We start from the raw sequence: 24,137 nt of genomic DNA, 5'->3' as shown, positions 1-24,137 counted from the left end.
AGTTGGCACAGGTTACAGTGGACAGGTGCCATGAATCTCACTCAAACAAACTTTGCCAAAAATAATGGGAAAGTCAACTCCATGTGATGTAATATGACTCTATATAAAATATTCCGAGTTGCAGTTCAAGACATTGTAATGTGACTTGAAATGTCTTAATGCAATGCAATAGCTTTAATGTGAATTGCAGGAAGTAAAAAAAAAGGACTGTTGTATTCCTCAATAAAATACATTTGAAAACAAAAATTGTCCACAATATTTTATTTTGTCTTTGAGTTAAATATAGATGATTAAATTTCAATGTACAGATTCTCATGCAGTTTTATGTTTTTAAAGAGGATTTAATTATGACTAAATAATGATATGTCTTTACATAATGTTAAAATCTCTTTTTGGAAATGCTGTATCAGCTAACTCGTTCTTTCTTTCTGTTTCAGGAGAATTGGCGCGAGGTTAGAATACTCGGAGAACTGGTGCAAACACACTTCCTTCTGTTTTATAATGATTCAGTGAATCTGGATAGTTTTGATTTGCTGGTATGGTGGGAATAAAAGAAGAACAGGTCCATTAAGTCTGGAAGGATACATTTTCTTCATTCACTGATAGATTTCTTGCCCAGAGATAAGCTTTATTGACATGTCTGGGTTCCAATCATGCAGGGAGCCCAAGGGTGGAGGCTACAGGACTAAGTGCCTGATCCTACGGCATCAGATCCTTGGGAGTATTAGTTTACTCATCTTACAAACCGCCTGATCAGCCTGAGCTCAGGGTACCAAAGCTCTAATACTGGATTGGGTCTGATCCTGAACCTTGTAGGTGGCTGATCTGAGAGTGGGTTCAATCACTGATTCTGATCTCTAATCTAAGTTGGACTGCAATCCCCAACCTGGGAGAAATTTGGTCCCTGATTAAACTCAGTGCAACGGGGAGTGGGGGCTGGGGCTGATCCTCAGTCACGGAGGGGTTTGAATCATGGGTGTCTGTTTGGGGAGGGTGGGGGTGTGATGGTGGGGAGAAGGGTGGCAAAATTGGAAACCCTCCATATTTAAAATGTCAGCCTCACTGCGGTGAGTGGATTGGCCGCTGATCTCTTCCCAGCCTCAGTAAAAGAAATCCAGAAGTCAGGAGGGTGGAACTGTGTCCCCAGTGTGGTCAGATTTGTTGCTGCCTCCTGAACCCTCTATCACCACCCAATCCCACCCTTCCCCGGAGGTTAAAATGCCACTTTTAGCCTTTGAAGTCAAGAGTTCAATTGTGAATATACTTGCAATTTTAAGAAGTAATTTGGAATCCTGAAAAATATTTAGTTTGGTACCATATTATTAACTAGTACAGTGATTGCCACAACTGAAGAGGGGCTGGTGAACATTCCTCAAGAGGGATTTTAACGCTGTCCACACAAAAGAAAAATACAGTTAAAAACCCAACTATATTTGGACCTGAGTGGACTGATTGTAATGGAGCACATTTTGAAGTACGCAAGATGAGTCGGACCAGGATGTGTCATTCACACTCAGCTTACCACTTCTGTCAGAACAAAATAAGGCTCTTCCCCAGAACATGGCAATACTGCTGTTAATTATCTTTATTTACATAATACTTGATTGCCTCACAAAGTGTTTTATACAGTGCTGGTGGTCCAGTGTGACAGCATCATTTCTAAGCAATAAATATGAAGTAAATATACTTTGCTATCACAATCGAATCAAATAAAGTCTCAGCAAGCAATGATTTCATTTTCTTTCCCTGTCAGGCTAAAAACCACTCCGGCTGCTGTTCTGCCTTAAACATAACATTTTGCCGACTAACTCACTGGCGAAGCAGCAAGAACTCACCACAGAGTTCGTTCACTAATGGGGAAGATAAAGCAGTAGCTACCCGGCAAAGTTCTAATAAATGAATTAACAAGGTAGTAACAGATGACCACTACAGATCTCACACTTTTGATAGAATTACAACAATGCCACAGCTTTACTCCTTTAATCAAAGAGCGGATGGAGTCTGCACAGAGAAACCCACTCAATCCGCGGCGTAGCAGAAATCCTCGACCCCGTTTTCATTTTGTTTGTCCATCTCATGCTGCCTCAGCTGGCGGTACTCAAATGTAAGGCGATTTATATACTTGCCGCTGGACACAATGCGCACTACGGTGTTGTCACACCCAATCTTAATTTGTGCTGAAATGAAAAAAAAGTTAAGTTTAATTGGGAAAAAATCTTTTCAAATAAGCTGGTCCTCAAAAGAATAAAAGCAACTGCTGTGAATGTGATTGCAGCGATTACCTCTAAGCACATAAAAATACCTGACAGAATCCTAGGGGGAGCAATTGGATAGGTCCCAAAGCCAGCGACAGGAATTGTGATGCATGATCAAGCCCTCACTTTCATTGTGATATAGCAGTCCAACTTCTTGTTGCCTGTCAATTACTAACGGCCAGAGAGAACAGCCCGCGCTGCCTACATGTCTCAGCAAGGTGCCAAGTTTTATTCGGGGTTATCGACAGTTAAAGCCGATATCTCTTAAAAAGGAGGTGCATCAATAATTCATCAAGGCTCCGCCAGACAGCACCTTGTGAACCCACAACCTCTACCACCCAGAATGAAAGAGCAGTGGGTGCATGGGAACACCACAACCTGCGAGTGGCCCTTCAAGTTACACCATCCTGACTTGCAGTGTATTGCCATGCCTTCAGTGTTGTTGGGTCAAAATCCAGGGCCTCACTCCTTAGTGGCACTGCAGGTGTCCCTACACTCCAAGGATTGCACTTCTTCAAGAAGCTCATCACCACCTTCTCAAGGGCAATTAAGATGGGAAACAAATGCTGAACAAGCCGGTGACCCCCCACATCCTATGAAGGGATAAAGTTGAATCAGGAGATGTTCCAGATGTTGTCTAGGCCAGCCTGCTAGAATCCTAAGAAATTCAGGGTCATGGTTACTTGCATAGTCACCATCGATGTCGTACTCTGAGGTTGCAGATCTGCCTACCCAGGCTGGTAGATATCCGTGTGCACACCTTTTGTAAAATGAGTTCAATGCACACACTGCCTTTGGGTTCAGTTAAGGTAAAAGGCATCTTCCTGTGAGATCATTGGTCGATAGATCTTTAAGATCTTTCACTCCCATCATCTTCTCCCCCCTTTGTGAACAACTTGTCCTCTATTGCTTTGCGTCTTTCTCATACATGCTTCAGTCCAAGATGATGGTTACTCAAGAACCTATGATTGAGAGACAATCCAACCAAAATTCCAGCAGTGCGAACCATGGGTTTTGCCATGTGTAGCACCAATCCTTGTAAGTGTCACCAACCTTAAACAACTCTGTGAACTGGAAGTGAGTTTGCTTGCTGAGCTGGAAGGTTTGTTTTCAGACGTTTCGTCACCATTCTAGGTAACATCATCAGTGAGCCTCCGACGAAGCCTTCGTCGGAGGGTCACTGATCATGTTACCTAGAATGGTGACGAAACATCTGAAAACTAACCTTCCAGCTCAGCGAGCAAACTCACATCCAGAACCTCAACCTGAGCTACAAATCTTCTCAAAACTCGCTAACTCTGTGAACTGCCAAACACCTCCACAAGCTCAGCCAAAAGGAATTAATGAGCAACAAGACTGTAGATAAGAACTTAGAACATAGAACAGCACAGCTCAGTACAGGCCCTTTGGCCCACGATGTTGTGCCGACCTATTATCTTACCAAGATCAACTTATCCTGCATAGCCTGCATTTTACTACCCTCTGTGTGCCTATCCAAGAGTTGCTTGGATCTTTAGATGCCTCTAAAGTATCTGACTCCACAACCACTGCTGACAGCGCATTCCACATGCCCACCACTCTGTGTGAAGAACCTACCTCTGGCATCTCCCCTATACCTTCCTCCAATCATCTTAAAATTATGTTCCCTCCTCATAGTCATTTCCACCCAGGGAAAAGTCTCTGACTATCCACTCTATCTATGCCTCTCAGCATCTTGTAAACCTCTATCAAGTCACCTCTCAACCTTCTTCGCTCCAAAGAAAAAACCCCTACCTCCTTCAACCTTTCCTCATAAGACCTGCCCTCTCCCCTCTGCACCCTCTCTAAAGCTTCCACATCTTTCCTATACTGAGGTGATCAGAACTGAACACAATATTCCAAGTGTGGTCTAACCAGAGTTTTATACAGCTGCAGCATAACCTCACGGCTCTTAAACTCAACTTGCCTGCCAATGCAAGACAACACACCATACGCCTTCTTTACAACCCCATCAACTTGGGTAGCAACTTTACAGGATCAATGAATGTGAACCCCAAGATCCCTCTGTTCCTCCACATTGCTGAGAATCCTGCCATTAACCATGTTTTCTGCATTCAAATTCGACTTTCCGAAATAAAATTCGTAGAAAAATGATCAGAGGATCATGTTTTATGCAAACAAAATGAATACTCAATCACTCGATCCAAAAAAAACCTGATTCAGTGGGAAGGCATAAATTAAAAGGATGGAAAATTCTGATAGAAAAAAACTACATGGGATAAATCATTCTGTCCTTTCATGATAGCCATCAAATCCCAATAAACATCACACACAATCAACATAGAAATATTTATTAACTTAATCATTAACAACTATAATAAATTAAAAAAAAAATACAGATATATATCTTTATTCAAAATATGTCTTTCCACACGCGGAAAGCTCTTTTAAATAAATTTTAATGCACCTGTAGAACTTTGGTTCGTGGAATCAATCTCTCACCTGGTCCACTGAAAGAGTAGCAAATGTCAGCCACTGGGTACATCCGGCTCGGGTCCAGTCTGTTCCCTCCCAAAAGTTGCACAAAATCAGTTGCTCCACCACAGCTTTTAACAGGTATCTAATGGACATGACACAAAGAAATCAATGCAGCTCATTCATGCTTGGTACTCCACAGAGGCCATATCCCAAAACAGATCATTATCATCTGCTAATTTCCGCATTTAAGAGAAAGTAAAGTTGTTAGACCTGTCAGTTTGCTTAAATGAAAATGTAAGTTCTAACCAGAAGGTTTTATGACCTATAACTTTTAAAAAGAAATTCAAAGGTGACTGAAATGATCAGACATCAAGATTTCAAGTTTCAAGACGTAACACAAAAACTTAAACCGATACTGATTAATTTTTGTAGACAACTTATACTTTGTATTTCAGGAAGGATCCTCTGTTCAACAATTAGAATGACTGAAATTTCCTTGCCATGATTCTACTATACTTTGGTCCTCAGATGACTTAACATCATTCTCCAAGAACCAGTTCAAAATGACTCTTAGCTCCTTTTCTCTTTTCAATCTTGTTAACTTCTAATCTCCAACCTGATTTTCACAGTGTATGTAACCCAGAAGGTCCCTCTCTCTCGAGTGCAAAGACATGTATGACAGTTTCAGCAACAATTGAGCAGAGGTGGGGTGGGGTCAGATATTGTCCCTCTTGCCTTAAAAAGTGCAAAGTGAAACTTCCAAATTTGTTTAAACTCTCACAATTTTGGTCTCTTCAATTAGAGCGTGATCTACTTGCATTTTGTGTGGTGGATGAAAAGACTTGCTGCTACTATCTCTCTGTCTGTCCCTCTCTCTCTCCCTGGATTCAGCCTCACTGTGAGATTTAGGGATACATTTAGGAAAACCTGCACCTTATAAAGACTTCCTGTGAACTCAGTCTGTTATAGCCAATTTCTATGGTAACAAGAATGAAATTAGTTTTTTATCTTGGTAGAAATGCTAATTAATTATTCTCTCATTCTATCCTGGAATTGCCTTTTACAGCCTTTTACAGTATCTGACATTTCTAATGCTTTGGAGACCAACAGTCTATCTAGTGTCAACACAGTTGCCCTGGACATTGTTTCCAAGTGACAGTAACTTGCACCTTCTTCACCATAAAACAACCTGGGCTCCCTATGCAAGCATTAACAGCAAAGCCATCCAGAGCAGATCACATTTTCCTTCCATTCCTCCGTTTTCATATTTGTAACATGTTGATTAATGTTTACATCGACAAAATTAATCCCTCCTGTATATGTTCTAATGGTATACACCGTATGTCTCTTTGGGTGTGATCAATGTGGAATTACGTAAACCAAAACTTCACATTATAGTCCACTGGGTACAAATTGGAAGGATGTTTCAGACGTCATTGCTATCAGGGGATGTGTGATATTTCTGCATGAGGTTACTGTTCAATTTTCCTAACGTTAACAGATAGGCTACTATGGGAATAGAGACGGTAGTACAGTTCTACCTGTATGAAAACAGCTGTCTTTGTTATTCCAGACATACAACGCAGCTTACATAAATGTGAACCAATCTTTGACTTAGCATCATCACAAATTATGAAGCATAACTTAGATCTCAACTTGTGTGAATTCAATTTGTCAAAATGTGCAAGCCCAACTCCAGGGTGTTCTGTCACACTGCTTTGGGTTCTCGCCAGCTTTTCAGTATAATTCAAAGATGAAACTTAAGATCGTTTCATTAACAGTGAGCAAGCATTGTTCTCAAAGTTTCACTAATACCCACAAATTCTCTCAAGCAGAAATCCATTTTCACTGGCCAGAGAATGGCACCCGGTTATTTTCGGTAACTGCCCATATAATGACAAAGAGCTGAATCATCATGTGGCATTTAACAGTGTATTCCCACTTTAAAAAAATGTATTATCAATTACAATTAATATAGCCATAAGTAGTGATACCAGGCAGCAAAATATATTCAACTGCTGGATTGGCTGCATTTGTACAAAATTAATATATTGCAGATTTGTGACATATGCTTATTTTAGTGTATGCTGTCAACAATTATTTTGCGAAGGCTGTGATAAACCTCATGTACTCATACAGGCAAATTTTCTATATCTTTTCCAGTACGCTCTTTTTTTCACGTGGGTGTGAATGTCTTGCTCATTAAATTGTGAAATGGAACACTTTGCACTTTTTTCTCAACAATTATTGGCAACAATCACTTTGGATCAGATATAAGTAGATTATATGTTGACTCTGCCATCTGTACTCCATCCCACCATCAAGCCTTAAACCTCACAGGGAGCCTCTCTGCTCATGTTGTCTTTTCATTTCTCAGTTCAACAAAACCATCATTAACAATTTGCACTTACATAGCACTTTTAACAGCAAAATTCTTCAAGGCATTGGGGAATGTATAATTTTAATGTTTTTTATGAGTTCTATGTATTTTGAATTAGTAACTACGGGTTTTCTAGTGAATAATTAATTCACTAATTTATTAATAATTAATTCACAAACATTTCTGTAGTCACCGTGATTTATTTTAAAAATTGCCTTTGAGTTCTGGCTTCAGAACTATTGGGTTTGTGCACCACTCATGGACTTTTACTTATTTTATGTTGTTTTTTGACTCAACGTGATAAATAATGCAGCTTCAAGGTTTGTTACAGGGTCCTGGAAATAATTTCTTAGTAAAGCTGAAGGAAACACCCACAGCTGAGACAGAGTTTTAAAGTTCACTTCTGACATAAAGTGGGGTAATCTCATTAAATCCTTTGAACAGGATGGTTGTGCAAACAGTGTTCCTGAGAAAGAAGGGATATATAATGAACTAAGTTCGATTGGCTGGACTGCTGATGCAGACTGAGGCCAAAAGTGTGGGATCATTTCCTGCACTGACTGAGGTTACCACGAGGGATTTTCCTTCTCAACATCTTTCTATAGCTGAGATATGGTGACTGTCAGGTTAAACCATCACCTGCCATCTCTAATTGAACAGCAGCCCTGCAGTCTGGAACAGCAATGGCAACTTTATCTTTAGTGAGTGCAAAGACATATATGACAGTTTCAGCAACAATTGAGCAGAGGTGGGGTGGGGTCAGATATTGTCACTGGAATGGGAATAAATGGGGTTAGTGGCAGTGCATACTGCTCAATAAATCATCTCCCGGTTAAATACTGTAGGTCCAAGGTTAGAACATAGAGCATAGAACAATACAGCTCAGAAACGGCCCTTCAGCACTCGATGTTGCGCCGACCTGTGAACTCATCTAAGCCCCTCCCCCTACACTATCCCTTCATTATCCATATGCTTATCCAAGGACTGTTTAAATGCCCCTAATGTGGCTGAGTTCACACATTGGCAGGCAGGGCATTCCACGCCCTTACCACTCTCTGAGTAAAGAACTTGCCTCTGACATCTGTCTTAAATCTATCTCCCCTCACTTTGTAGCTATGCCCCCTTGTACAAGCTGAAGTCATCATCCTCGGAAAAAGACTCTCACTGTCCACCCTATCTAATCCTCTGATCATCTTGTATGTCTCTATTAAATCCCCTCTTAGCCTCTTTCTCTCCAATGAGAACAGACCCAAGTCCCTCAGCCTTTCTTCATAGGGCCTGCACTCCAGACCAGGCAGCATCCTGGTAAATCTCATCTGCACCTTTTCCAATGCTTCCACATCCTTCCAGTCATAGGGCAACCAGAACTGCACGCAATATTCCAAATGAGGCCGCACTAGCGTTTTGTACAGTTGCAGCATGACATCACGGCTCCGGAACTCAATCCCTCTACCAATAAAACCTAAAACGCCGTAAGCCTTCTTAACAGCACTATCAACCTGGGTGGCAACTTTCAGGGATCTATGTACATGGACACCAAGATCCCTTTGCACATCTACACTACCAAGAATCTTTCCATTGATCCGGTAATTTGCCTTCCTATTATTCCTCCCAAAGTGAATCACTTCACATTTATCCATATTAAACTCCATTTGCCACCTTTCGGCCCAATTCTGCAGTTTGTCCAAGTCTCCCTGCAACCAGCAACATTCTTCCACACTGACCACCACTCCACCGACTTTAACGTCTTCTGCAAACTTACTAACCCATCCACCAATGCCTGCGTCCGAGTCATTTATAAAAATGACAAACAGCAGTGGTCCCAAAACAGATCCTTGAGGCACACCACTAGTAACTGGACTCCAAGCTGAATATTTTCCATCAACCACCACTCGTTGCCTTCTAACAGAAAGCCAGTTTCTAATCCAGACTGCTAAATCTGCCTCAATCCCGTGCCTCTGTATTTTCTCCAATAGCCTACCATGTGGAACCTTATCGAAGGCTTTAGTGAAGTCCATGTACACCACGTCAACTGCCCTACCCTCATCCACATGCTTGGTCATCTTCTCAAAAAACTCAATGAGGTTTGTGAGACACGACCTGCCCTTGACGAATCCATGCTGACTATCTCCAATCGAATTGTTGCTTGCTAGATGATTAGAAATCCTATCTCTTATAATCCTTTCCAAAATTTTTCCTACAACAGACGTAAGGCTCACGGGTCTATAATTATCTGGGTCATCCCTACTGCCCTTCTTGAACAAGGGCACAACATTTGCAATCCTCCAGTCCCCTGGTACTAAGCCTGTAGACAATGAGGACTCAAAGATCAAGGCCAAAGGCTCCACCACCTCCTCCCTAGCTTCCCAGACAATCCTCGGAAAATTCCCATCTGGCCCAAGGGATTTATCTACCTTCAAACCTTCTCGAATTGATAACACCTCCTCCTTACTAACCTCAATCCTTTCAATTCTAGTAGCCCGTAATTGAGTCATCTCCTCTATGATATTCTCCTGAGTTCGTCAGTGAAAACAGGTGAGAAATAATTATTTAGCACCTCTCCAATCTCCATAGGGTCTACACACAACTTCCCACTTCTGTCTCTGACTGGCCCTATTCCTACCCTAGTCATCCTCTTATTCCTCATATACCTATAGAAAGCTTTAGGGTTCTCCTTTATTCTACCTGCCAATGTCTGCTCATGTCTCATCCTTGCTCTTCTTAACTCTCTCTTTAAATCCTTCATGGCTAATCTGTAACTCTCCATTGCCTCATCTGAACCATCTCGTCTCATCGTCACATAAGCCTCCCTCTTCCACTTAACAAGAGATACAATTTCTTTAGTAAACCACGGTTCCCTTACTTTATCACTTCCTCCCTGCCTGATGGGGACATACCTATCAAGGACACGCAATATCAGTTCCTCAAACTAGCTCCACATTTCGATTGTCCCAATCCCCTGCATTTTGCTAACCCATTCTATGTCTCCTAAGTCTTGCCTAATCACATTATAATTGCCCTTCCCCCATCTATAACTCTTGCCCTGTGGCACGTTCCTATCCCTTTCCATTGCTAAAGTAAACATAACCAAATTATGGTCACTCTGTCCAAAGTGCTCACCTACCACTAAATCAAACACCTGGCCTGGTTCATTACCAAGTACCAGATCTGGTGTGGCCTCCCCTTTTGTCAGCCCTTCGACATACTAAGTCAGGAAACCCTCCTGCGTACTTTGGACAAAAACTGATCCATCCGACATACTAGAGTTATAGCATTTCCAGTCAATGTTAGGGAAGTTAAAGTCTCCCATAATGACCACCTTGTTCTTGCACTCCTGCCCAGAATAGTTTTGCCAATCCTCTCTTCCACATCCCCACTTTGCGGGGGCCTATAAAAAATGGCTGTGGTTCAGCCTTAGGCAGTTACCAGCGGGAGGGATGGAGCTGGTGGCTGAGGAATAGAATTTGCAGCAGGGACAAAAGTTAATGAAATTGACAGCATCAATCAACTTTGTAACCTTTAGAGTGAGACCAGCAATTTTATAGCACTTAGTGTCAAAAAAGGAATGATTTGCAATTTGGGCCCACATGCTTTCAAGCCAGGACTGAAATAACCTAAATGTAAGATTTCTAGCTGGTGTCAATCAATCCAAAGAAAGTACCTTCATATTCTATTGCTTTAGTCAGCCCCTGGGAAGTTTGTAAGCAGTTTCATTAACTATTTGCTCACGTCTCTAAAATACCCTAATTTCTACAAACAAAAAGATTCCTCAGGTGCTGCAGGATCCAGAGGCATGCTTTCGAATCATATTTTAGGCACATGTATAATTTCTTTCTAAACTCATGTGATGAATTACATAGCATTCCAACACAGCCTTAATTAATTTGTGAACCAGTCCTCTGTGGGTCATAATACCTGCAGGTCATTGAAGTGTCCCAGGGTCAGCTCAGAGATCATGATTTCTGTTGGGTAAATGATGGAAAAGCTGCAGTTTCTCTTCTGGTGAGGAATGACCATTGTGAACCTTCCATCAGGAGTCTGAGATATCACATTGCAAGCTTAATGGAAGAACAAACAAGAGACAGAATTTGTACACAAATATAAACTGTTTGGATTTTAAAGGGCAGCAGTGGAGTTGTGATTTGAATGCCAATGCTCTGCCCAGTGTTTTTTTTTGCTATTTACAGTCACCTTTGTTGTAATTTTACTCATTTTGCCCAATCCGTTTTCTTCACACAATAAAGGCAAGCTCTGAGCCTCCCTTTGTAGATCTGGCTGATAGGACTGGGAAATGGATCATGGATCACCACATCCCTTCCACTTCCCCATCTAGAGATATACATGCAGTATATTCTGCCAATCCATTTCCTGATGAGATCTGTGAATGATGAAAATTCATGTCTGCTACATTTATCCTCCTGTGCCCCATGGCAGTTCTGGGGGATAAGGATGTCTGGTTGCTGCTCGTGGCCAACATTGCTACAGGAGTGGAAAAAGAAGACTTTGCAATTTAACAATCCAAAATACCTGCAAAATCAATTGATTGCATTGGCCAGTAGGGAGATTCCAAATTAATCTTGAGAAAATAATGCATTTGAGGCTCACGACAGGCAGTCTCTCTGGCCGTCCTACCATAAGGGAGTTAATGGTTTCATAAGTGGCACAAATCAGGAATATATTCACATGGTGATAAAATTTTATCCAGCTCTCATGAGGGAGTGAAATGTGGGTTCAAGTATTCTCAAGATATATGAGGTTCATTACACCTAACAGCAATTCAACTAAGGTCAGTTGAATAAGCCATTAAATGTAATGCTCAGTCAGATGTGGGTGTGCTGAGTGCCTGTTTTATGGTACTATCCCACTACAACTGACATATAGAACACCACTGTATTGTTAACATCACTGTAGCCGTTCTTTGCAGATGAATTTTGGGCTGTGGTTTTATGAAAGTGACTTGTAGTAGAAGATATTTTTAATCAACCTGTTCAGTCATATTATGACACAACTGTAAAGGAGGTGGGTCCTGACCTCTGGTTCTTCTGGCTCATAGGTAGGAACACTACTACTGTACCACAGGAGTCCCCACAGACTATTTGTTTAAATACTAGGTTTTGAATTTCTCCCATGTGGTAGAGAGTGGCTGTGAATCACTGTCTAATCTCACATCATCACTTTTTAATCCATGCAATGAGTAGGTTACCTCAAGCAACTGGATTTATTGATCAAATAGGGTGCTCATACAGTTAATGGGGTTAACAATGTTGCAAGGATAAATTATTTTACATCAATTTGCAGCTCTGTATATATGTTGGATCACTTTTCTAGGGAAAAGAATCATAGGTCAATTCTGACAGCATTCTGTGTACTGTATTTGTTTAGTCTGAGGGGTAATTTACAATTTTCATAATGTATTTGCACAGCTTGAGCCACAAACTGATTAATGACTGTGTAATGTTCAAAAGACATCATGCATGAAGCTATACTGAACACTTGTGGTGCCAACTAGAGCACGTGGTTGCTGCATGGAAAGCTTGTTTATCTTCCAGGCTGTAATGGAAGCTTCCTCATAACATTTTGTTTAAAGCATATTGTTTTAAATGAATGTTTGGCTTTCACAAGACATTCAGGTCGACTTCATTGATGATTAATTCACAAATATGAACTCGCATTGAGACACAAGGCTTGAAATTAAACCTGCTGGGTATTTTAAGGTCCAGATGCAATTGGCAGAAATTTGGGTTAGGAAAAAGTTGGGGTCAGATAAGGGTCACTAACTTACACTGTGAGGGGAAAGTTCACCCAGCAGGGATTTTTCCTTAATTAGCCAAATAGTTGCCAGTGGGTGGGCTCACCCTTACTTAATGACGGCAGACTGACTCTGGAAGCTGAAAAGCCAACAGGAGGCGCTACAATTCCCAAGGAGATGAAACTCGTCGCTCAGTTAACATAGCAAATTGGCATGCCTTTAAGTTCATGATAGTTTATCCCTGTACTTGCCCCACTTGGGTGTTGGGGGGAGTGGGGCAAAATCCTGATCCAAAATCCAGTGTTGCAAGAGGTCTGAGGAAGTTGGTTCTTGGGCTTCCTCTGAATGCAGGTAGTTCTTCTACAACACAATAGTTGTGTTCTGGTGTGATCTTGTGCTATAGAAAATCACTGTAGAAAACTGCGTTACAGGGAAATCGCTACAGGAAATTACTGTACCCGTACAGTAGAAAGTTTGCGTTATCCAAAGGGCATCCACTATTCATCAATCACATTACAGCCAATTTGTGTTAACAAAACACGCGTTATAGCAGAAATACCTGTACCTGGGACAAGGTGCTGCTAGTCAACCTTTTGTGGACAGGTCCTTGATGGGAGACAACAATTAGGGCTACCTTTCTCACTAGCAGAAATCCTCAGAATGACCATGACTGGGCAGTGGGATGTTCTACATGATGCTTAAGTGAACTAGGCAGTGGCTTCTGTGTTTTCCTGTTGGTAAATTGATCTGTTTTACGCCAATGAATGGGATCAACACAATCATTTCCATACCATTCTCCTTGGATAGATTTTTGTGTTGTGTTTATGTTAGAATAATAAAAAAAAATTTTTGGTAAAATATAAACATTGTACTTTTTAGGCTCAGTTTAACATGTCCTGCATTATCTTTAACAGAGAATTAACTTAGCAACTCCTGGTAAAATATTGCATCAAAGGTTTCATATGTAACATATGGCACATTGGGAAATTGTTCTTGAACTATACGAATACGTACAATATTCATGTTTATTACCATAGCCTAATGAATTCAGAATGAACAAACACTATCTTCAGATATACTTTTGAAGCTGTGTGCTCTTTATATGTTAGCTAATAAAGTCATTCCAATGATTTATAATCTATGACTAAAATCTAATGCCGCAATTTTATACCGATATATTATACCTATTTAGTAGACCGACAAATTCAAGTGTTTGTCTAATTCATGCATTAAATATTCTCAAAACACTATTTTACATATATTTTAACATGACAATCATTTTCACGTTACACTGCATTTTCATACATTATATTGTGACACATGCTTTGCGTGTTTTGTCATCTTGAGTGAGTCTTATAGAAAGGTTTATGGGTAAGTCTGGGATCATACTTGAGGAACAATGATGGTGTTCCAGTTTCAAATGCTCCTGTTATCTAATTATTGACTGTGGCTCACCTCCCCAGCATCGCCAACACCAATATCAGGACCACTACACTTGTCTTTTGGTTAAGTAATATTTTTTTTAAAAGTCTTTCATGGGACAAGCCTGCCGTTAACAACAACAGCATTTGTTGCTCATTCCAACTGACCTTGAATTGGATGGCTTTCCTGGTGATTTTGGAGGATAGCTAGGATTCAACCACATTGCTGTTGATTTGGAGACAGACAATACCAGCACAGGTAGGATGGCAAATTTTCTTTCCTAAAGGACAAGAGCCGAATGGGTTTTTATGGCAACCTATGATAGCTCCATGGTCACCGTTAGTAAGATTAGCTTTCAATTTCAGATTAACTTAAATTCCATCAACGGAATAGGTGAGATTTGAACCTCTGTTCCCAATACATTAATCTAGGTCACTAAATTATCAGTTTTGTGATAATATCACTGTCGCAAGGGCTAAGATTAAAGAAGCATCAATATGTTTTCCCAGTGCATCCTGTAGGTAGAACAGCTACAGAATGACAATGCTGGAGGGAGAATGTTGAGGTACACAAACTAATAATGGAGTGCCATAATTTAAATCTAACATGGGAGTTAGATTTTCTTTTATGTTCTTAAGGATTTAAATGGTTGGGTTGAACTTTAAAGTTCGGGGGTTGTAAAACAGATAAGATATATCATTTCAGTGGAAAGAAAAATTAGACAGTTACATGTTATCCGTTTGGCAACCCTACTGAGTTAACAAAATCGAGGCCAATCACAACTCTGTGCTGAGATTGTTGGCTTGAATGGCAATGACATATTACAATGGGCTTCAGCATTATGAAGTTAGATGGTTGATAAATAAAAGGTAAGCCAACCAGAGTTCCCACTTCTTTCCTATCCACTGACCATAATGGAAAATGCATGTGTGTGGATATCAGGCAAAACTGCATACACACAGGTCCGTCTAAGACCACATATAGCAAGTAATCTCTTAACTGAAGGCTACTAGTGGTACAAGAACTGTAACCCAGTGTGAATGCCTTCAGGAGACAACAGTGACAAATTTGAAATAAAACATTCAGAAAGCAAAGAATAAACTCCTAAAAGGTAACTTGATAGTTTATTCTTTCAAATAACATGCAAAAATGTGCTTAAAAATAAATACTTACGGAAAGGATTGCTTAATTTCTTTATTGTTAAGGAAAATCCATTTCCAGGCATGTGAATTCTGAAGAACAGCATTGCCACATTTTGAGAGGATCTGATTATTGTCTTGATGTTGTTACTGTCACAGAAATCAAAGTAACGCTCTGAGGTGGGGAGAGGGTGATCTACGGCACTTGGAAACTTTTCCCCCTTCAATATCCAGCCATCAAAGACCTGTGCATCAATGCAAATTATTTAGGGCAATAGAAGAAATTAAGAACAGAAAATGACGGTGGGTCAGGCAGTAACTGTGGAGAGACAAAGTGAGTGAATTTCAGAATGATGACCCTTTAGCAGTCCCACATCAGTCCTGAATGTTGGGGAATAGATTTAGTCTTTACAGTGGAGTTTGGCTGGGAGCTGTGAAGGCAATCCCATTTCGGTGGCCTACAGGACCCAGGGATTGGATGATGTCCGTGGCAGTTGTCCCTATTAAGGACAGCTACTATGGCAACCGCACTCCCCTCCCCAAACTCCTACCATCACCACCTGCTGTCTGCCACCTTATCTGGAGCCGGAAAAATGGTAAGGATGTAAGAATATGATGGGCAGGCCAACATCCATCTTCGGGCACCACTTAATGCACACTGACCACTGCCTCCTCGCCTATTCCCAAAGGACTGGTAAAATACAGGCCATTAAATCTGTTTCTCTCTCTGATGGAACAGCTTGACCTAATGAGTCTTTTCAGCACTTTTGTTTAAAAATTTCAACTTAGAAGCATTTGCAGTATTTTGCTTTCTACACAAACATGTATTTTTGTATGTAGACAAATCACTGCCTGAAAACATCACAAAGAGCTTAGAGCCTATGCCCTCTGTTGTAATGTGTAGGAACTTCAAGAGGATAACTGAAGAAAAGCCAGTTAAAAACAAAACTAAAATATGCAATAAAGCATAAATTCAGGAAAACACAGTCAAATCAGCATCTGAAAGTGAAAGGTCTGATAATATTAATTCATCTTTTTGTAAAACATATTGATTAGCTTACTGCTTACTACTGGACCTTTCTTCTTTTCCTAGAAGAGTAATAACTGGAAACACTAATGCATTGTAAACAAAATGGAATTAACACATACACTGCAAGACATGAAGACTTATTTGGACACCTGGACTATTTCTTTGTTCTAGGTCCGGTCTGTCATTGTTACACCACAAGCTACATTGTTTTCATGTCTTCTCAGACAACCTCGTAAATTTTCACATTTGAAGCTTCTCCATTATTTCTTTCCATTTGGTTTGCTTATTAGAGAAAGTAATGAATGACTGTTGCTCCATCTGTCCATTACTGATTTTTCTCTTGATCTGTCTCTCAATATTGTACTTCCTCTTTGATGCCCTCCTCTTGTTACATTCCAGCAGCACCCTCCAAACCTGTGACCTCTGCACCTAGAAGGCCAAGGCCATTTTTTCCACCTTTATTCATTCATGGGATGTGTGAAGCAGCATTTATTGCCAATCCCTAATTTCCCAGAGGGCAGTTAAAAGTCAACTACTTTTCTGTGGGTCTGGAGTCACATGTAGGCCAGACCAGGTAAGGATGGCAGTTGCCCCTTCCCTAAAGGGCATTAGTGAACCAAATGGGTTTTTCTGACAACTGACAATGGATTTATGATCATCATTAGACTCTTAATTCCAGAATTCAAATCTAATTTAATTCCAAATTGAATTCAAATATTGAATTCAAATTCCGCTATCTGCTGTGGCAGGATTCAAACCCGGGTCCCCAGAACATTATCTGGGTCTCTAGATTAACAGTCCAGTGATAATACCACTAGGCCATCACCTCCCCTGTTAACACATGGGAAGCCCAATACCTGGAAGTGGTATGCCACCCTGACTTTGAATTATCACTACTTTTTCATGTCCTGAAACTCCTCCCTAATAGATTTCTAAGGGTGCTTTGGCGTTTACCACAAAAACTGAAATTAATTTATAAAGGTGGGTCAACACCTTCTCAAGATTAACAAAGGATGGACATCAAATCCTGGCCTTACCAGCAATAATACATCCCAAACAATCTGAATTTCTCCATTGTGCTAACTTGTTTTCATCACACTTGCTTCCTAGCCTGTCTCCAGTTCTCTTCTCTAACTAATATCACCACCATTTCTCTACGCAATTTTACTGATTAATATTGAAGACACTGTCTATCTCATACTTTACAAGTAACTGCTGCTGTTCCACTTGCTCCCTTTCTTCTTCAGCATATGTTTCTGATTCCATCGACTGCCAACTTCATCCCAGAGCTGTCAGTGTGAAACAGAGTCTGGCAGCAATACAGAGCTGCTTCATCCAATTTTAGGCCACTTCTTTTTTTCAATGCCCCTGCTCCTTCTGTAAACAGTGAAATAAATTATCCTTTCTTTAAACATAAAAACCTTGGAAGGAGAATGAAGAGTTACACAATGTTTGGTTTAAGTAGGACAAATACTGAACTGATACTATTAGTGACAAATCGAGGACAATATGGAATATGTCAGGAAATAGTGATAGGTTTTACGAGCTCACTGAGGAAGGAAGGACTGAGGGAAATGAAAAGCTCCATATTGTTTTCTTCTGGAAAAGAATGGAAGTACTTGTCATCTAATACTGGACTGAAACAGGCATCTTTGTATTGGACATCTGTTTTATACCATGCTTGTTAGACAATAAGCGAGGGGAGTTTAAAATAGGCATCTGACTCGAAATACCGACATGCCACGCAATAAATTAATTAGGTGAAAATTTAATGCAAAAAGCTTTAATTGTCAAGAAAAGAAAATTCAGAGGTACACAGTGAGTGCAATATTATTGATAAAAAGATAGGGAAGAATGCAAAAAGGAAAGAAAAAGAGTGGATTCTGGAGGTGAAAATGCAATTCAATGTCAGAAAATCACTTTTTCTTATATTCTGTTTAGCATGAATTATTACAAGGATGTTTCCCAAGGGTAAGGATTACTCTGATCTTGCATGGAGCTGGGATTTTAAAAAAAAATGGAGGGGAAAATAAATTATTACCTAACTCATGAAACTGAGTGTCATGGAAGCAACTTTAACACTGAACGAATTCTGAGGAATCTACTTAAATTGAAAGAACTAAGAAAGCCGAGAGTATCAACAGATGAAATGGAATTACAAAGAATGGTGGCATCTAACATTACATTAATCACGTGCAAAAAAAAACTACGACAGCTCTATTGATTAAAGTTTGAACACTTTTGAAAAAAAAACTAGCTTGTTGATGCATACCTTGAGGAAATCTCCACCTTGACAGTCTATATTGACATAATTATATTCAAGGGAGATAATCTCGTCCGGGCTGCCAATGAAGAAGGTAGCACAATGGAGGTGTGGTCGATCTGCACTGAATGTGAACCGGCCATCAACACTCAACATGTCAATGCATTCTGTAGCAAGAAGGATTGCAAGAAGATAATTATAAGCCATCTGACGTTCAAAATGAAGGCTACCATGCATTCACTAAGTTCCAGCTGTTGTGCAGCTTCAAAACTAAAAATCTTATAACGATTTTACTGTGATCTTCCAAAGCGAAAGCAATGCAACATTTGTAAAATGTTTTATCCATTTGTTGATTATAAAAGCAACTTTTAACAATGAATGAAACTTGGTGAATAATGTGCCTTTTCAACATTTAGATTACAATATATTAATTCCTTTGAAGTATTGTGACTGGGTTATACATGGCACAACTGTGTTCTTAAAACATATCAGTTAAATTTTGGGCTTCACCATCATTCTTCTTTTCATCAAATTACACTTGTACATAGCATTGACAATTACAGCACAACGGGATACAGGACTGGAAGCGATACTGCACTCCTTACTTGTAAGAGAGCCAATTTAGCAGGAATGGTTAAAATAGTTGCACATGGTACCAAGGGCTGTTGGTATTGATTCATCCCTTGCCAGAATAGTCCCAGTCTCAATAACTCCTCCAAATTAATTTTGAACAAGTGTCCTGCATTTAAAAAAAATTCTGTACTCCCTGAACAGGAGATTATGAGATAGTGGAATAATCAAGGTTCTATGGAATTATTATTAAAATCTTACACTTAATTGGGATATTTTTGTGTCTCCACGTCTTATCACCACTCCTCAAAGCAAGTTTAGGCATCTTCATTCCAAACTAACTGAGCTAAAGTTGTATTTGGAATGTTCTAACAGCTGGCTCTACTTCCATTGTTCTATAACCTCATGCAGGAACACAGCATCTGTCCCTAAGACCACAGCAAACCTGACAGGTCCATTCTGGCACACACCACTCAGAGCTGTGAGTATTTTCACCTTGTCCTAGGCACATTTTTATCTAAATTAGAATTCTAATTGTTTTTATCCTTTTTTTTTCAGATTTCCAGCATCTGCAGTTGGTTTCCAGCTCCGAGTGAGGTCTGGCAACATGCAAAGTCTATCTGTTCCCATATCTGGCTCCCTCAGAAGCAGAGTGATCAGAATTCAGGCTGAGTTAGAATGGAAAACCAAGATATAGACATTTTACACGTGATTTGGGACAAAAGTTTGAAATGAAGTACTAAAAACTAATTGTCAACAGTGGGTGAGACATGGAACATTCATATGTCAAGAAGTGGATTAAAAGTGAGCAGATTTGGTGCTCAGAGATAACAAGGTATAGAGCTGGATTAACACAGCAGGCCAAGCAGCATCATAGGAGCAGGAAAGCTGACATTTCAGGCCTAGACCCAATTTCTCCAGTACCTTGCCCAAGTGACAATTCATTCTTGTGTGTTTGAGCTTAAACATTGAGAAGATGACGTTTTGATCCAGCACTTCCTGGGATCAATTGCATTTTCTGGGAGCACTTCTCTGAAAATCACAATCTTGCAGCCCGTAAATTTCTATCTCCAGCATTTGGAAAATGATTAAATGTCCTGAGGAGAACCCACTGTTTCCAAAACTGACAGGGCAGCAGCTCATGACATCACCCTGTGATTGAACAGCGGCATATTCAACCACAGATAGTTCCATAATGTTTTCTCTCTCATGTGCAATGTCAGGTAAGTGTTATTGGAAAATATGGACCTTGGCAGAATTATTTCTTTCCTCTTTAGCCTAGCGTTGGTGAGACTGATATTTTAGTCCTGATACTGCATTCCTTGCAATAACCAATTATCTCAACACCACCCAGTAGCTAGATCAGCAGACTTTCTGACCAATATAGGTCAATTATGGTGGCACTACACAGGAAGCCCAACCTTTGTTGGACTGGGTACCTTAAAATTCATTCACCCTTAAGATTTAGAGGTGCGAACAACCATATATCATGTTCAGTACAAAATTATGCTGCTGCTCATATAAATCCAGAAGCTGTAAGGGAAATTTTATGATACATTCATCATGCTCTTATGATTTGGTGCTCACACCTGCAACCAGGCAGCAACAATCCTAACACCATAACACTTGCTTCTTGGACTGCAGCTTCCAAACCCCTCCTTGTTTCTTGAGTTGTACAACAGTCTGAGCCTGCACATGAATTCCTCACCCAATGCAACTGTAAACAACAAAGATCATCTAACTCACGCAGCCCAGGTTTTCCGCCTGGGGAGCCTGCAGCCCCCGGACTCAATATCGTGTTTCAATACCTTTAAAGCTGGAGCTCTTCAATGTCATTACCCCTTCCCCAAAACCAGGTGTTATTATCACACAGTCTGTTATTACACACTGCCCACTGTTAGCACCTAATAGTCCCCAGTAAAGCTATTCACCCTCCTAACCAGATCGTTATCCACTCCTTTTTCGGTCTAATTGGTCTCTCTCCCTCGCTCTTTGGGCTCTATCCCCACGTATCATTTACTTTTTAACCCCCACCTCCACCCTATCTTCTGCATCTCAGCCCACATATTCCTAGCTACCATCAGTTCTGAAGAAGGATCACCGGACCCATAACGTTAACTGTGATTTCTCTCCATAGATGCTGCCAGACCTGCAATTCCTATTTTATTCTTGTTTCTGATTTACCGCAATTCTTCCGGTTTTTATACTCACTCAGACTTCGGCTGTAGACGTACCCTTGAGAAAGTTCTCGCTTCAGCTCTGAGTTGAGGAGCCCTAGAGCGTCCTCGATTATTTCATTTTTCTTTTTAGAAAAAAAGTGGAAACAATGCTTAGTGCACATCGATGAAATGTAGAACCACGTGTTGCTGGAAATGAAACACAAGGCACGTCGCGGAAAGCATTTTTTTAAAAAAACTTTCGTGGAAATGTATTAAACTGGAACTCGTAAAAATGTTTTCGATGTAATGAATCAGATTTACGCCGGCAGCAGAGACGCTAGCCTCTTTCTTCTTACAATTGAATCTGAGTACAATGTGCCTGCTATCTTTCAGCGCCACATCAGCGTGGGTTGCACGTTACACGCAGGGTGGCTTTATAACGCACGCTTTTGTATGCTGCTAATCTGAATTGATAAAACAATTTCCAGTACAAACACAAAAAGCCAGTCGGGGAATCAAAAAACACAAACAAAGCGCTTTCTCTAAAGTTTTTTAGCTTTAAATGGACAGATGGTCCGCACGAACAGACGCAGATACCAGAAGGGAGAGAAAGACTGAGAATAGCGTTACTGAACACGGCCATGCGATGGCTGTCAATCGAACCGATAAAAAATTATTTCAATGTGAACGAAAGAAGGAAATGTTGAAAATTCGTGAACGCAAATTCTTATCTCAGAATTAAAAGACTAAAAGAGACAGACAAGTGTTTGGATGAACACATGGGTGGTCAGGGGGATCCCGTTTCGCACATACTGACTGATGGTTGTCCCACCTGAATGTATCTGCCGTGTCCCTGGAGAATCACCATCCACAGCAGCACGACGTGTAGCGGAACCTTGGAGCCAGGAGACATCTTTCTCTCTGTCTCGGCGTGTTAGCAACTTGCAGTCACTGACGAGTATTGGGGAACATGATTGAAATTCGGCCTTTTATACTTGGCTGAAAGCTGCCTGTAATTTATGCTGTGGGTAGAAGCCGTTGATAACAACCGAGTTACTAGGCTACCCTATCGCTTTAACCTAGGTTACGTGAATGTGACGGCGGCAGAAGACGGATTCTCATTATCTCACACACTGAGATAAAAAAAAGTCAGCCCACGGATTATTTCAGATGCAACGTGACACCAGTAGCGATAAACCGAACAGCGAGCTTCCATCAATATGCCATTAAACTGCGTTAAAACCATAAAATTCAGCTCCCTCTCTGGAGAATAGTTGGAAACATGTCAGGTTATGTAGCTGACAGTTTTCAGTTCACTTTTCTTACTGTAAAACAACGTCAAAATAATCTGATTGAATTTGCCACCCACTAGTTAAACTATTTAATTAACTTGATTTTTTCTAAAAAAAAGCACGAGAACTCTTCCAAATCACAGAACACATTTGATCCAGCCGTGGGGAATGGGCTCGTTCTGAAGAAGGGTGGCTGGGCTCGAAGCATTAACTGCTGGTCTCCCCGCCCGCGCTGTCAGACCCGCTGAGTTTCTCCAGCAATTTCACTTTATGTTTCGGATTCCCAGAATCCGCAGATCTTGGTTTTATTTCGGGGCCAATTCTTTTATATACCAGGATACGAGTTAGGAGCAGCATTAGGCCATTCGGCCCCTCAAGACGCTCCCGATATTCAATAAATTCAGGACTGTTCTGATCGTGGTTTCAAACCACTTTCTGGCATACCCAGGTGCTTTCTGACTCCATTGTCAGCCGAAAGTCTCTCTACCTCTGCCTTAAATATATTAAATGATCTCACCTCCATCACACTCTTTAGGGAGCAGTGTTTTACAGCATCAGGTCCTTCTGAGAGAGAAAAAAAGTCATCATTTCTGTCTTATGAGACATCTTTATTTTTAAGCTATGTCCCTGGTTCCAGTCTCTCTATCCGCCCTGCTTTATGATTCATGCTCTCAACCTTCCACTTTTAAGACTTGACGTATATGTATGTCTAGGCCCCTTTGCTTCTGCAATCCCTTTAGAATTGTACCCACTTAAAAAATCTGTTCTCTTTCAATCAAAGCGAATGATTTCACACTTTTCTGCATTCAGTTTTATTTGCTACTTGTTCATCCATTCCACCAATCTACCTGTGTCCTTTTGAAATTCTATGCCATCCACCACGCAGTTCACAATGTTTTTAAGCTTTGTATTGTCTACAAGTTTTGAAATAGTACCCAGCACATCGAGTTTTAGCACTTAATGTAAGTCAGGAAGTGCACGGGTTCAAACACCAACTCACAGGGAAGTCAAAATAAGTCTCCCTCAACCCACAAAACATTAGCTACTGTGTTTCCATCACTCAACCAATTTCATATCCATGTTGCTACTGCCCCTTTCATTCTTTCAGCTCATAATTTGCTCACAGACCTGGTTTGTGTCACTGTGTCAAATGTGGAAGTCCATGTACACCTCAACAACAGCATTGCACTTCGCAATCTTCCGTGTTACCTCATCAAAAACTTAAATAAGTTAGTTAAACATGATTTGATGTTAATAAATCCATGCTGCTTTCTTTAATTAATTCATATTTATCCAAGTGACTGTTTATTTTGTCCCGAGTTATCCTGTCTAGAAATAATCCCATTTCAGAGGTTAAACTGATTGGCCTGTAGTTGCTCGATTATCTTTACATCTTACCTTCGAATGAGAATGTTATGTTA

General features: G+C 40.5%; 1 protein-coding gene across 1 annotated transcript; it reads right to left on the bottom strand.

The window, feature by feature from the left end:
* Positions 1-246: 246 nt before the first annotated feature.
* crhbp (corticotropin releasing hormone binding protein) lies at positions 247-22,838 on the bottom strand. Its single transcript, XM_048528090.2, has 7 exons — positions 22,257-22,838; positions 21,477-21,567; positions 18,705-18,862; positions 15,437-15,647; positions 11,008-11,150; positions 4,737-4,854; positions 247-2,177 (listed from the first exon to the last, which is right to left on the bottom strand). The coding sequence occupies exons 1-7, from the start codon at positions 22,335-22,337 to the stop codon at positions 2,020-2,022; spliced, it is 960 nt and encodes a 319-aa protein (XP_048384047.1). The 5' UTR covers positions 22,338-22,838; the 3' UTR covers positions 247-2,019.
* Positions 22,839-24,137: the final 1,299 nt, after the last annotated feature.

The sequence above is a fragment of the Stegostoma tigrinum genome, chromosome 3, assembly GCF_030684315.1.
Source record: "Stegostoma tigrinum isolate sSteTig4 chromosome 3, sSteTig4.hap1, whole genome shotgun sequence".
NCBI classification, from domain to species: Eukaryota; Metazoa; Chordata; class Chondrichthyes; order Orectolobiformes; family Stegostomatidae; genus Stegostoma; species Stegostoma tigrinum.
Note: the sequence above shows the minus strand (reverse complement) of the source record. Positions and strands in the feature narration are given on the sequence as shown.